Source organism: Ictidomys tridecemlineatus, chromosome X, assembly GCF_052094955.1.
Source record: "Ictidomys tridecemlineatus isolate mIctTri1 chromosome X, mIctTri1.hap1, whole genome shotgun sequence".
In the NCBI taxonomy this organism is placed as follows: domain Eukaryota; kingdom Metazoa; phylum Chordata; class Mammalia; order Rodentia; family Sciuridae; genus Ictidomys; species Ictidomys tridecemlineatus.
This window is the reverse complement of record NC_135493.1, coordinates 76,186,522-76,201,155: the sequence shown is the minus strand read 5'-3', so window position 1 is coordinate 76,201,155 and position 14,634 is coordinate 76,186,522. Positions and strand designations below refer to the sequence as shown.

The 14,634-nt window shown below is 37.0% G+C and overlaps 1 protein-coding gene across 1 annotated transcript; it reads right to left on the bottom strand.

Moving 5' to 3' along the window:
- Nucleotides 1–9,209: 9,209 nt before the first annotated feature.
- LOC101959186 (barrier-to-autointegration factor) lies at nucleotides 9,210–9,909 on the bottom strand. The gene has a single exon (XM_040288484.2). The coding sequence runs from the start codon at nucleotides 9,865–9,867 to the stop codon at nucleotides 9,538–9,540; it is 330 nt and encodes a 109-aa protein (XP_040144418.2). The 5' UTR covers nucleotides 9,868–9,909; the 3' UTR covers nucleotides 9,210–9,537.
- Nucleotides 9,910–14,634: the final 4,725 nt, after the last annotated feature.

Below are 14,634 nucleotides of genomic sequence, written 5' to 3'. Positions count from 1 at the left end.
GGGGTGTGGAGGTGAGGGGAAGGGGCATAGTAGAGGATAGGAAAGGCAGCAGAATACAACATACACTAGTATGGCAGTATGTAAAAAAGTGGATGTGTAACCGATGTGATTCTGCAATCTGTATACTGGGTAAAAATGGGAGTTCATAATCCGCTTGAATCAAAATGTATGAAATATGATATGTCAAGAGCTTTGTAATGTTTTTAACAACTAATAATAAGAAAAAAGGAGGGAAAAAATTCAATTATGTGAAGGTCCATTTGTTTAATGTTGTCCTATATTTCCTGTGGTCCTTATTCATTCTTTTTTTTACTTTTATTAAATTAAAATCTTTATTTTAAATATATGTAGATACTAATGTATTCTTGGTATTTTTCATATCCAAACATTCATCAAAAGGTTAAAAAAGATCTGATTTATAATACTTCGTAAAATGAATTTACCTCTAGTGCCAAATACCATATTGAAATTATAATAGTCTTGTGGTCTAAATTTGTTTAAGCTAAAAGTTCATGTATGGTGACTTCATCCATAAAGTATAACAAAGATAATCATAAAACAAATGTAGCAACCATGTAATCCAAAGATCAATACTCTCTAATTTGGCTGTGACATACTAGATACTGGGGAAGCAACAATGAAAGAAGCAGAAATATTTCTGGCCCTCCAGAAGCTGTCACCTTTTGGGGAATACTGGCATTGAATGAGCAATTATAGGTACAAGACAGAAGTTACCTTCTTATGAATTGATGAGATTTAAATTTTTTTTTCAACTTTCATTTTATGCATTATAATAGCACAAGGAAAATGAAAAGCCTAGGAAATAAATAAACAAAAGAATGAGAAATGGCAAAGCTGAAGGGGAGCCACAAGTTTCAATTTGGAGAAGACAACTTCAGCAAATCTTTCAAGACTTCAGGTACTTCCAAAAATTAAAAAAGATTTTATTTTTACTTATTCCTTTGTTTATATACCTAAGCCTGAAACTAAACTAAAAAGCAGGATATAAGACCCTGCAGAAAACTCGCAACTTAATTTCAAACAGCCAAAAAAGTGCTTAGAATCCAAATGGACAAAAGATTTCAACAGCATCATAGTCCAGGGATTGTACGTTAAACTTCAAAAAATTAGGAAACTGGAATAAACATTATATATCTCCAAATATGTTTAAAATAAGCCTACATGATTTAACCTTGACAAAAACAACCCAGCTGGTTTAAAGTCACCTTTATATCAGCCCTTCATCATGTCAGAGACCAAGAAGGAGAAACACAGGATTTAGAAACAGCATAAATGACAATCTCACTTTCCTTTAATGTTGATGGAATTTCAGAGTAAGATAGGACTAAAATCATAGCAATAGAACAAAGCATTAGTTTGTTTTTAAACTGCTTATGTGCTTTGTCCCTTGACAACCATTGGTTACATAGATGAGTATAACAACCATTTCATTTAAGTATGGTTAGATTCCCAGTCTAAGACCTTAACTGACACACTCAATGACAATGTTCTTATAAGCACAGCCAACTATAAGTCCTCCTTTGGGTTTCTTTTCTGTGCTTTGTAAATATGTACATCTTTTTCAGGATCATAGTGAACCTTACTCACACTAAATCGCTTCTCCAGCATCACTAAGAAGTTGTTATCCCATTCATAGCACATTTGGAAAGCTAAAAGAATCACTGAGTGGTTGCTAAGAGATGTTCCAGTGTTTGAAGAAGATCTGTGAATGTCTCTTCTAAATATATGATGTCAGCTCCAAGTATCAGGTCAAATTCTCCAGGTGAAAAATCCCCCAAATGCATTATAAAAAATTCATTATAAAAAATGAATATTGAAATGTATGCCAGACAAGGAGGCCAACTGTAGTGCCCTGAGGTGCTTCTTTTAGCTCACTCAGGGCCTACACCATAACCATATACAGGTCCAGAGTCCAGCAGGATCAATGAGGCTGAAGTTAGGAGGGCCAGAGGCTCTTCACCCTATGGAAAGAAATAGCTGACATCTGGGGGGAAGCCCCTACCGAATTGTCCTCTTCCCTGAATTTAATGCTTGTTATGTGTGAAACAGTAGCACTTTCTGTCCACGTACCAACTCTGGAGGCATAGTGTCTCCATGCAAAGCTTGGACATAGATGGCAGGGGCCAGAGCTCTTAAGGTACTCATAAGGAGCAAGTATGCCAGCCATATAGTATTCAAATTTATAAATGCTTTAAGGATTTCAGTCCAACTAGCAAAGATCAGTTTGCCTAGTAAGGACCCATATCTGTTGCTTTTATAAGCCTTTCTTTCCACCCACTTGCTGCTAGAGAGTTGTATATCAAATGAAAGTGACAATAGGTATTTGTGCCCAAGCCTGGATAGTAGCATGTCTTGTGGAATGGGTGCCCCAGTCCCTGTTAATCTGGCACAGGTTCTGTTTAACTTTTCAAGACCCTTTGATAGTGGCAGTTTGGTTTTCTCTTGCTGGGAAAGGCATGAATAAGGCCAGGAGCTGTATCTATACAAGTTAAAGGACATTTATGTGCTTTAGTATTTGGCAAAGGGCCAATGTAATCCTCTTCCAGTCTTGTACTGGTTGTACAGCCTAGTATATATGTCCTTAAATGCAGGGCAAGTGACAGGACCAAAACTGGGAGCACACCTGATGTTCGGTTGGAGCCACCACCAAGTCATTCTTTTAGGGGCAAACCTTGTCCATTCTTTTTATGTACTCACAGGGAAGAAATGCTGTTTGGGCTAGGGTCATGACCCACACCTAAGTCAAAGCATCTGCCTCCTTATTTCTAGAAGTGGAGGTGTTAATGTGAGTGGGAACATTACAAAGTTAATTGTGCCTCTGATTTGTATAACCATTCTCACATTTGTTATGACATCACTACTTCACAGAGGGCCCTTTCTAGTATAGACTATTGTTGGACTTGTCATCTACAATGTGAGGCCTCAGTACACTACTCAATTTCAGTACAAATAACCACAGACCGTGGTTCATGAGTTACTACCAACTACACTGCCCACAGTTCTGTGCATTGGCTGCTCTGATTTTCTCCTATCTCAAATCAGAGTATCAGAGGCAGGTTGTACTGTCAGCAGTCCAGACATTTGAGTTCTTCCTTCTAGTCCATCTATGTATCAAGCCTTGCACTTGGGAGATCATAGGCACTGGGGCAGCCACTTGAGGTGTTGAGGCAGTTTCATAGGGAACCAAGTGTAACACTATCAATAGCTTGGTAGTCAATAAGCTGTCATACAGGACAATACATTATTGAAAATATGCAAGCCACTTATTTAGAGTCAGGGTCTGCACTATAGCAGATTGAGGCCATCCACAAAAAACCTAGAGGTTTTTTATCTTTGTCGTTCTTACCAGAGAGCCCAACTTGTGACATTTGCTGTACAAGTGACATCTATTTGCATTGGTGAACATGATAGAGGGGTGCTTAGAGCCTGCACCTGGGCTATCAAAATCTTTTTTTTCAAATGCTTTCTGCTGGGGAATTTACCAGCACCATATGGATCCTTTATTAATGAGCCAATATATTGGGGATAGGTATTGAGATAGATGAGGAATAAAAGCCCTTCAATAACCAAGACACCTTACAAAAGCTTATACATTCTTCCCAGAAATGGGGAAGATTTGCATTTTATCTCATACTGTGCCTGGAATCAAATGGGTCTTACCTGACCAGACCACCCCTAGGAACTTCACTGATGATCCAGGGCCTCTAACTGGGATTGACAGCCCATCTCCTAATGCACAGATGAGATCATGGTTTTTCTGTGTCCTCTAATAGACTATACTCTTTACCAGTTAGCAGGGTATCATTAATATAACAGAACCAGATAATTTCAGCAGGGAATACCCATTGCCTTTCCTCCCATGAAAGTGAGCTGGTCTTGTGGGTGTAGTTTTAGAAGAATGCTGGAAAAGGCATTAGCTAAATTCAGAACAACATACATAGAAACAAGGGAGGATGTGAATTTTTTCAGTACTTGGGTAATGTTAGGCACCACAGCATAAAGAGGAGATATCACCTTGTTTAACTCTCTATAGTTAATGTCATTCTCAAAGTTCTGTCTGAATTTCTTACTGGCGAGACAGGGTTTTGCACCATAGGCAGATTGTAAAATCCCAACACATTCTAATTTGTTTTATATGATATCTCCAAACTCAGTATGCCCACCTGGCAATTTGTACTGCATGGTCCTTTTTTTTGCTTTGTTTTATTGGTTCCTTTAAGACATACATGACAATAGGGTATACACACACACACACACACACACATATGTATATATATGTATATATTTTTTGATAAGTGTACTTTTTATTGATTTTTTTACAAAATAAATCACAGCAGAGTGCATTACAATTCTTATTACACATATACAGCACTCTTTGGTTATATATAAAATATGTTGACACCAATTTGTGTCTTCATACATGTACTTTGGATAATGATGTCTATCACATTCCACTGTCCTTACTAACCCCCTGCCCACTCCCTTTCCCTCCACCTCTCTGCCCTATTCCTCCCATGCTCCCCCTCCCTATCCCACTATGAATCAGCCTCCTTATATCAGAGAAAACATTTGACATTTGTCTTTTTGGGCTTGGCTAACTTCACTTAGCATTATTTTCTCCAATGCCATCCATTTAGCTGCAAATGCCATGATTTTATTCTCTTTTATTGCTGAGTAAAATTCCATTGTGTATATATGCCATATTTTTTTTATCCATTCATCTGCTGAAGGGCATCTAGGTTGGCTCCACAGTTTAGCTATTGTGAATTGTGTTGCTAAAAACACTGATGTGACTGTGTCCTTGTAGTATGCTGATTTTAATTCCTTTGGGTATAGACTGAGGAGAGGGATAGCTGGGTCAAATGGTGGTTCCATTCCCAGATTTCCAAGAAATCTCCATACTTCTTTCCATAATGGCTGCACCAACTTGAAGTCCCACCAGGAATATATGAGTGTACCTTTTTCCCCACATCATCTCCAACACTTGTTGTTTGTCTTCATAACAGCTGCCATTCTGATTGGAATGAGATGATATCTTAGAGTAGTTTTGATTTGCATATCTATAATTGCTAGAGATCATGACCATTTTTTTCATATTGATTGTATACCCTCTTCTGATAAGTGTCTGTTCAGGTCCTTGGCCCATTTATTGAATGGGATATTTGTTTTTTTGGTGCTTAGCTTTTTGAGTTCTTTATATACCCTAGAGATTAGTGCTCTATCTGATGTGTGAGGGATAAAAATTTGCTCCCAGGATGTAGGCTCCCTGTTCACATCACAGATTCTTTTGCTGAGAAAAAACTTTTTAGTTTGAATCCATCCCATTTATTGATTCTTGGTTTTAATTGTTGTGCTATAGGAGTCTTATTAAGGAAATTGGGGCCTAATCCCACATGATGAAGATTAGGGCCTACTTTTTCTTCTATTAGACGAGTATCTGGTTTAATTCCTTGGTTCTTGATCCACTTTGAGTTGAGTTTTGTGCATAGTGAGAGATAGGGATTTAATTTCATTTTGTTGCATCTGGATTTCCATTTTTCCCCGAACCATTTGTTGAAGAGGCTGTCTTTTCTCCAGTGCATGTTTTTGGCACCTTTGTCTAATATAAGATAATTGTAATTTTGTGGGTTAGTCTCTTGATCCTCCATTCTGTACCATTGGTTTACCGGTCTCTTTTGGTGCCAATACCATGCTGTTTTTGTTATTATTGCTCTGTAGTATAGTTTAAGATCTGGTATAGTTATGCCACCTGCTTCACTCTTCCTGCTAAGGATTGCTTTAGCTATTCTGGGTCTCTTATTTTTCCAGATGAATTTCATGCCTGCTTTTTCTATTTCTATGAGGAATGTCATTGGGATTTTGATTGGAATTACATTAAATTTGCATAGTGCTTTTGGTAGTTTGATCATTTTGATAATATTAATTCTGCCTATCCAAGAGCAAGGTAGATCTTTCCATCTTCTAAAATCTTCTTTGATTTCTAGGGTTCTGTCATTTTCATTGTACAGATCTTTCACCTCTTTCGTTGATTCCCAAGTATTTTATTTTATTTTTTGAGGTTATTGTAAATGGAGTAGTTTTCCTCATTTTCTTCTAAAAGGATTTGTCACTGATATACAGAAATGCCTTTGATTTATGAGTGTTGATTTTATATCCTGCTACTTAGCTGAATTCATTTACTAATTCTAGAAGTTTTCTTGTGGAGCTTTTTGGGTCAGCAGATAGTACTAATTTTAAGTTCTTCTTTTCCTATACATATAGCTTTAATTTCTTTTGTCTGTCTAATTGCTCTGGCGAGTGTTTCAAGAACTATGTTGAATAAGTGGTGAAAGAGGGCATCCCCGTATTGTTCCAGCTTTTAGAGGAAATGCCTTTAATTTTTCTCCATTTAGAATGATGTTGGCCTGAGGCTTAGTGTAGACAGCCTATGATGTTGAGATATGTTCCTGTTATCCCTAGTTTTTCTAGTGTTTTGAATATGTAAAGGTGCTGTATTTTGTCAAATGCTCTTTCTGCAACTATTGAGATGATCATATGGTTCTTATCTTTGAGTATATTGATGTGATGAATTACATTTATTGATTTCTGTATGTTGAACCAATTTTGCATCCCTGGGATGAATCCCACTTGATCTTGGTGCATGATCTTTTTGATATGTTTTTGTGTTTGATTTGCCAGAATTTTATTGAGAATTTTTGCATCTATGTTCATTAGAGATATTGATCTAAAGTTCTCATTCTTTGATGAGTCTTTGCCTGGTTTGGGGATCAGAGTGATATTGGCCTCATAGAATGAATTTGGAAGTGTCCCCTCTTTTTCTATTTCATGAAATAATTTGAGGAGTATTGGTATTAGTTCTTCTTTAAAGGTCTTATAGAACTCAGCTGTGTATGCATCCAGTCCTGGGCTTTTCTTGGTTGGTAAGCTTCTGATGGTGTCTTCTATTTCATCACTTGATATTGGTCTGTTCAAATTGTGTATATCTTCCTGATTCAATATGGGCAAATCGTATGACTTAAGAAATTTGTCGATGCCTCCAATGTCTTCTATTTTATTGGAGTCTAAGTTTTCAAAATAATTTCTAATTATCCTTTGTATTTCTTTTTTTTTGAAGGTTGGAGGGACTGGTTCTTTATTTCAAAAAGACACTTGTCAATATTCAGTAACAAAACAGTTGCACTATTGTTTCTCTTTCTCCCAACTGGCCCCAAAGATACCACAACAAAGGAGAATATATTTTAAGCCAATAAGCTGAAGATGTACACCTAACAGACTTCACAGAAACCTCACCTAAAAGTGGGGATTGGGCTGGGAAAGAAATTTTGAAAGATCAGCATACTGCCAGCCCAGACTGCAGGACTTCCAGACACACTTTATGAAGGTGGTGTTTAATTTTTTTTAGTTGTAGATGGACACAATATCTTTATTCTTATTTATTTATTTTTATGTGGTACTGAGGATAGAACCTAGGGCTTCACACATGTGAGGCAAGTGGTCTACCACTGAGCTACAACCCCAGCTCTATGAAGGTGGTGTTTTTAAGGCTCATCTCATTTCCCCAAAGATCATCCCTTCAGGCCTCCTAAAAGGAAATTCATTACAGAAATCTGGCACCCAAATGTTGACAAAATGGTAATGTTTGCATTTCTATTTTTCACAAACCTGGAGAGGATAAATATGGTTTTGAAAAGCCAGAGGAGGGGCTGGGATTGTGGCTCAGTGGTAGATTGCTCGCCTAGCATGTGCGATGCCCTGGGTTCGATCCTCAGCACCACATAAAAATAAATAAATAAAATAAAGGTGTTGTGTCCAACTACAATCGAAAAATAAATATTAAAAAAAAAGAAAAGCCAGAGGAACACTGGTTTCCTACCTATACTGGGGAAACCATGACTGATTAGTATTATTTCTGTGCTGGCAGACTCTAGTGGACATTCACCTGCTAATGTCAATGCTGTGAAAGAATGGAAGGAAGACAGGGAGAATTTAAAAGAAATGTTGCCTACTGTATATATATATATATATATAAAAAGCTCAAACACTGCTTTTGAGTGACATTTATTCAGCAGCTAGCAACTTCACTTATTGCAGGGTCTTCAACTGAGAAACATGGTAATGTTTTTCCTGCAGGCTATCTACCTACTGCTGGAATTCTGTTGTAACAAGTTGGCAAAACACTGGTTGTAATTGGGCTGCAGGAAAAACATGCCAGTTATCAATGCTGACAAGAGCCTAACAAATGCCAACTTACAGATGATTATGTATTTTGAATTATAATGAACTGTTTTAACCTTCAGGAAGAATTGTAAAGACCTGTACACAGCACAACATGATCTGTTTGGTATATATACTGTTAATATACATTAATAAATATACCTTGTACCAAATAATGCTTTCTTGTAGTAGAATAAAAATCGTGTGAACTCTAAAAGATTTTAGCAGCTTTTGTTTCCCTATTCATTTTTTTCTTATCAATTTAAAAGACTCTTTACAGTTTGTCAAATGAAAAGCAATTAGGATTAAAAGTTTCCATTTAATTTCCTTTAAACCACTGAGGCTTCATTAAACCCTTTTCACTTACTAAACTTTTGTACCTTCTTCATTTTGACACTCCCTTTTGCTTTTATCTCTTCTATCTGCCAGAAATTTCTCAGATGATTTAGTTCAAATACTGAAATACTTAACAAGAATTTTACTTGATTTAAAATTTTTTTTGTAGTTGTAGATGGACAGAATGGTTGTATTTTTAAAAATTTTTATGTGGTGCTAAGGATCGAACCCAGTGCCTCACACATGCTAGGCAAGCGCTCTACCACTGGGCTATAGCCCCAGCCCTAATTACTTGTTTTTTGATGATGACTTCATTACTAGGTGCTTTGTCCTTTTTGTATTCTAGTTGTGCCCATCTCTTTGGATTGGATGTAGCAATAACATTTTCTGGCTATTAAGAGTTCTTGAACCTATTCATTACCCCCAAGAACTTAAAAAAAATTTGGTTCTAAATTCAACTTACTGAAATTTACTCACATAATACAAAATTCTGATTTGGTTTTATTTTTGCCCTTCAGTTGACTAGTGTAAAATTTCTATAAATAAAGCATGCACAACTAGAAGCTTTCTACTTCTTGGTTTGTTATTTTTTAGTTGAAGCAGACACAACACCTTTATTTTGTTTATTTACTTTTTACTTTTTATTTTATTTTAATTTTTTTTTGAAGGCCACTGTCTTTACTGATCTAAAAAACTTTACAAGGACAGTGACTGTTATGCCAAAAAAGGTGCCAAATGGCATCAAACAGACCAAAGGTAAAGGTGGGGGTGAGGGAAGGGGCCAGGAATCCAATCAGAAAAGCTGGTTAATGATTTCCATGGAACTGGCAGGGGGAAGAGAAAGGGAGTTGCATGCAAGAGCAAAAATTCCAAAAAAGATTGAAATGGTGAGGGGAGAGAATTCCCAAAGACCCTGGAGTACAACAACAGCAATCTTTTCCTTTGTAGAGGACAAGGAGCCCCTACTCAGCTGCAAACTCTGGAGACTTGATAAGGGGGCAGGGATTGAGGGCTCCCCAGAGAACACCACAAGAAGGCGTCACACCATTCTCGAAGGCACCCAAAGCAGTCCTGGGACTGCTTGGCATTGGCACCACATGTGTCCTTCAGCCATTCTTGGAAGAGGTCTTCACCTTTCTTTAGCACCAGAAACTGACCGAGGATGACATATGCCTTGTCAAAGCCCCTTTCCTCAAGCTTCTTGCCCAGGACTTCACCAATCCCAGCCAGGCTCCCCACTGGCTTTTCCCCCATAGGCTCTGCCACAAAGTCTTGATGCTTTTGGGAGGTTGTCATCTTGATCGAGCTTAATAGGCAGCTTCGGCTCCAGTAATGATTGCTTTTCTTTATTTACTTTTTTAAATGTGGCACTGAGGATCAATCCCAGTGCTTCACACATGCTAGGCTAGCATTATACCACTGATCTATACAACCCCAGCCCTTGGTTTGCTACTAATAATGCAATTTGCCCTCATACCCTTCTCCATAGTCCTTCATGTTTCTTTGTCTCTATTCTTCAATACTAGAGGTATTTCTCACCTACTATACAAGGAAATTGCAATGTATATTTTCATGTAATTTGATTTTTGAATTCTGTCACTTTATGTAGTGTGACTTCTTCCAAATATAATTTTTCCTGATAAAAATGATGAGACCAAGTCTTTTGTTTTAACGTATACTGAAAAAATTATTAAATATTCCCAATTTTGTACTAGAAATTATTATGCAAATAATATTTTAGAAAATAATTCTGAGTATTTTTTTGTTGTGGGGGGTACTGAATCTAGGGGCATTTAACCACTTAGCCAAATTTCCAGACTATTTTTATTTTTTATTTTGAGACAGGGTGTTACTAAATTGCTCAGGGCTTTGCTAAGTTACTGAGGCTAGCTTTGAACTTGTGATTCTCCTGCCTTAGTCTCCCAAGTGGCTTGGATTACAGGCATGCACCATGGTGCCTAGCAACAATTCTGAGTTTTATCAGAATTTTTATTGGCTTAGAAGTAAATGGCTTTATGTGAGCATTTAATAATTTTTCCTAATGAAAACTGCAGTGAAGAAGATATTAGATTATCTGTCCAATAAATTCATTATATACATATTATATACTCATGAATTCATGTGAGAATGAAACAGATTAATCTTTACATTTATATTAGAGTTTTGTTCACTGATTGCACTTTTCCTTGTATTTTGATGTTCACTAAATTCATTTGTCTACTAATCAATTCTATCAGTTGGAAATATGATGTCATATATTAAAAAAAAACATTAAAAGGATTGGGAGTGTAGCTCAATGGTAGAAAAGTTGCCTACTATGCATCAGGCCCTGGGTTTGGTTCCCAGCATCACACACACAAAAAACCCCTAAACCTATACATTTAACAAGTTTAAATGATAATCTGTGACAGTCATAAACATATATTAACTGTGATAAACTCTGCTCATTTAATAATAGTTGAGACTAAACTCCTATTAACACACAAACAAGTGAAAGAATTGATCTTATATTTCAACTTTTGAAGTCTATGTAGATAAAATATCTTTGTAATTTTCTAATCTGAAATGGCTAAACTCCCCACGAGCCTTTGTACACAATCATGAAGTAATAGTCTTCAACATATAATACTTGGGAATGCATTGGAATCTTTTTTTGTCTAATACTTTGGAGTTAAAAATCTTGCTATGAAATGTATTAGAATGGAATTAAAATGATTGTAGATATTTTGGTAGAATTTAGATCATGTTTTTCATAAAAGCTTTAACAGCTGTAAAAGAGAAATGCTGGCAGAAAATTTTCCAAGCTTGGAGAAAGATATAAATACCAAAGTTCAGGAAGGTCAAATGTCTCCAATTGGATTCATTCCAAAGAAGAATACCCAATGTATATTATAATCCAATTGTCAATAATCAAGGAAAAAGAGAGAATTCTGAAAGCATCAAGAGAAAAAAAAAACAAGTGATTTATAGGGAAGTTCCGATACACTTAGCAGCAGAATTCTCAGCAGAAAGCTTTTGGAAAGAGTAGGATGATATATTCAAAGTACTAAAGAAAAACAAATTCATATCAAGAATACCGTACCCATTAAAGCTGTCCTTCAAAAATGAAGGTGAGATAAAGACTTGTCCAGACAACCAAAAATCTAAATGAGTTTCTTACCATCAGACCTTTTCTACAAGAAATGTTTGAGGAGGCTCTTCCAGCTGAAACAAAGGGATGCCAGTGAGTAACATGAAAACATTTGAAAATATAAAACTTACTTACAAAAACACATAGTCAAATGTAGAATACTTAAACACTATAATGGTAGTGTGTAAATAACTTGTATACCTAGTATAAAGGTTAAATGATAAATTAAAAAAAACAAGTACAATAGGGCTGGGGCTATAGCTCAGTGGTAGAGCGCCTGCCTTGCATATGTGAGGCACTGGGTTTGATACTCAGCACCACATAAAAATAATAAATAAAGATATTGTGTCCATCTATAACTAAAAAATTTAAAAAAACAAGTACAATAATTTATTAAGTTATATGCAATATGAAAAAGTATGAATTGTGATGTGAAAATTCAAAATGGGGGCTGGGAGTGAAGTTCAGTGGTAGAGCACATATTTAGCATATCCAAAGCTCTGGGTTCAATTATCAGCACCCTTCAAAATTCCAAAATGTGAGGTGAATAGAATAAAATTATGGAGTGTCACGAGCCATCCATGGGTTGAGTGTGGGTCACCACACATCAAAACTTTGTGGATAGAAACATCTGGTGTCTGGCAATGACGACCAGTGGACATTTTCTCTGGTCAAGTGCCCAGGGACAGTGTGAATTTCCATCCATCTCTGTCATGACCCACACAGCACCTGAGATGGGTGTGACCTGCCAAGATGTCAATCAACCTGTTGACTATAAGACATCACGAAGCCAGACTCCACCCTTGAAACCTTGTCCCTGCATTTGATGTACCCCCTTAAATAAACCATCTTTCATTTGTCTAGTTCCAGCATGTGGACTAGATCTATCAGGGGCTCTGCTTTTTGTAAATATATTTCTGACTATTTGTGTTTTGCTCTTCACTAATTATTTGAGACTTCAAGTTTTCAGGTGGCTTACACCCTCCTTAGGCAGGAAGAAGTACCTCACAATGACAGTCTGGGCATTGCCCCTGTTAGTAGAGGTTTTTTAAGGTAATTACAAAAACCTCTCAAAATACAGTTAAAAATATAATTTTTGGTAAGCCTCATGATAACCATGAATAAAAAACCCATAGTATACACAAAAAAAATAAAAAGTAAAGAATCAAAATCTACCACTAAAGAAAATCACATAGAGGACCACCCCCAATGACCAGAAGATAGACCCACACCAGAGCCCAGGCCCAGGCCGAGGATGGCCCCCATCAACCCTTGCAGGAACCCAGGCCCAGGCCCTGGCTCAGAATCACCACTGCTGAACTGCTGACCCACACCAGAGCCCAGGCTCAGGCCAACAACGGCCCCTGCCAACCCATGCAGGAGCCTAGGCCTAGGTAAGGCCCAGGACCACCCCCCTTCACCTGTGTGAGAGCCCAGGCCCAGGACCACCCTCATGCAGAGCAAAGGACCACAGTGGGGCTCCCCATTTACCACATGTTGATCCAGAAGCTCGCTTCCATCTTGGGACACTGCAGTCATCACTATAGCCCTGTCCATATAGCAGCCTCTACCTTGGGACAACAGACAGGGCCTGGAGGTAGCTGCATCTCCCAACAGGAAGCCCAAAGCCATGGTAAGGTCCACCCTTTCAGTTCCATCTCTGAAAGTGGTTGCATCCTCTTGGGACACCCCCCACTGCTATTTTGAGTTACCTCCACTATAGCCACCAACAACTTTAGTTGCAGTAGCATCCATCTTGGGACACTGGCCCAACACTAAGGGAAGGTACAGGTAATTTGCAAGTACACTACAAGATTACAGGATAGAAACTGTAATACTTCAGATCTACATTGCAAGAAAGGAAGACATAGACAATATGAAAAACACAAGAGAATAAAGTGCTCCAAACAAACCAAGATACTACAATAATGGAATCCATTGACAGTACAGTTGATAAAATGTTAGAAGGTACATAATTAAAATGATCTGTAAATTAAAGAATGACATGACAGAGCAAATACAGGCAAAAATTGATCACTCTAACAAAGCGATATAGGAGCAAATACAGATAGCAAAAGATTACTTCAAGAAAGAGAGAGAGAGATTCTGAAAAAAAATGAGAAATCCTAGAAATGAAGGAAACAATAAACCAAATAAAAACTCAATAGAAAGCATTACCAATAGATTAGATCACTTGGAAGACAACATCAGATAATAATTGAAGACAAAATATAGAATCTTGAAAATAAAGTTGAACACATGTAAAGATGGTAAGAAACCATGAACAGATCCAAGAAATATGGGATAGCATCAAAAGACCAAATCTAAGATTTATTGGGATAGAGGAAGGCCACTAGAGATTCAAACCAAAGAAATGCACAATCTTGTCAATGAAATAATACCAGCAAATTTCCCAAATGTGAAGAATGAATTTGAAAATCAAATACAAGAGGCTTACTGGACACCAAATGTACAAAATTATAACAGATCTACACTAAGGCATATTATAATGAAAATGCCTAGCATACAGAATAAGGATAGAATCTTAAAGGCTGCAATGTAAGAGAGAGGAATCAGATCACATATAGGGGGAGAACAATTCAGATCTCAGCAGATTTTTCAACCCAGACCCTCAAAGCCAGGAGATGCTGGATCAACATATACCAAGCTCTGAAGCAAAATGGATGCCAAACAAGAATCTTTATATTCAACAAAATTAAGCTTTAGATTTGATGACAAAATAAAAACCTTTTATGATAAACAAAAGTTAAAAGAATTTACTGCAAGAAAGCCTGAACTACAGAACATTCTCAGCAAAATATTCCAAGAGGAGGAAATGAAAAACAACTATGAAAATCAGCAAAGGGAGTAACTACACTAAAGGAAAGGCCAATCAAAGGAGAAACTAAGTCAAATTAGAAACCAAAAATACC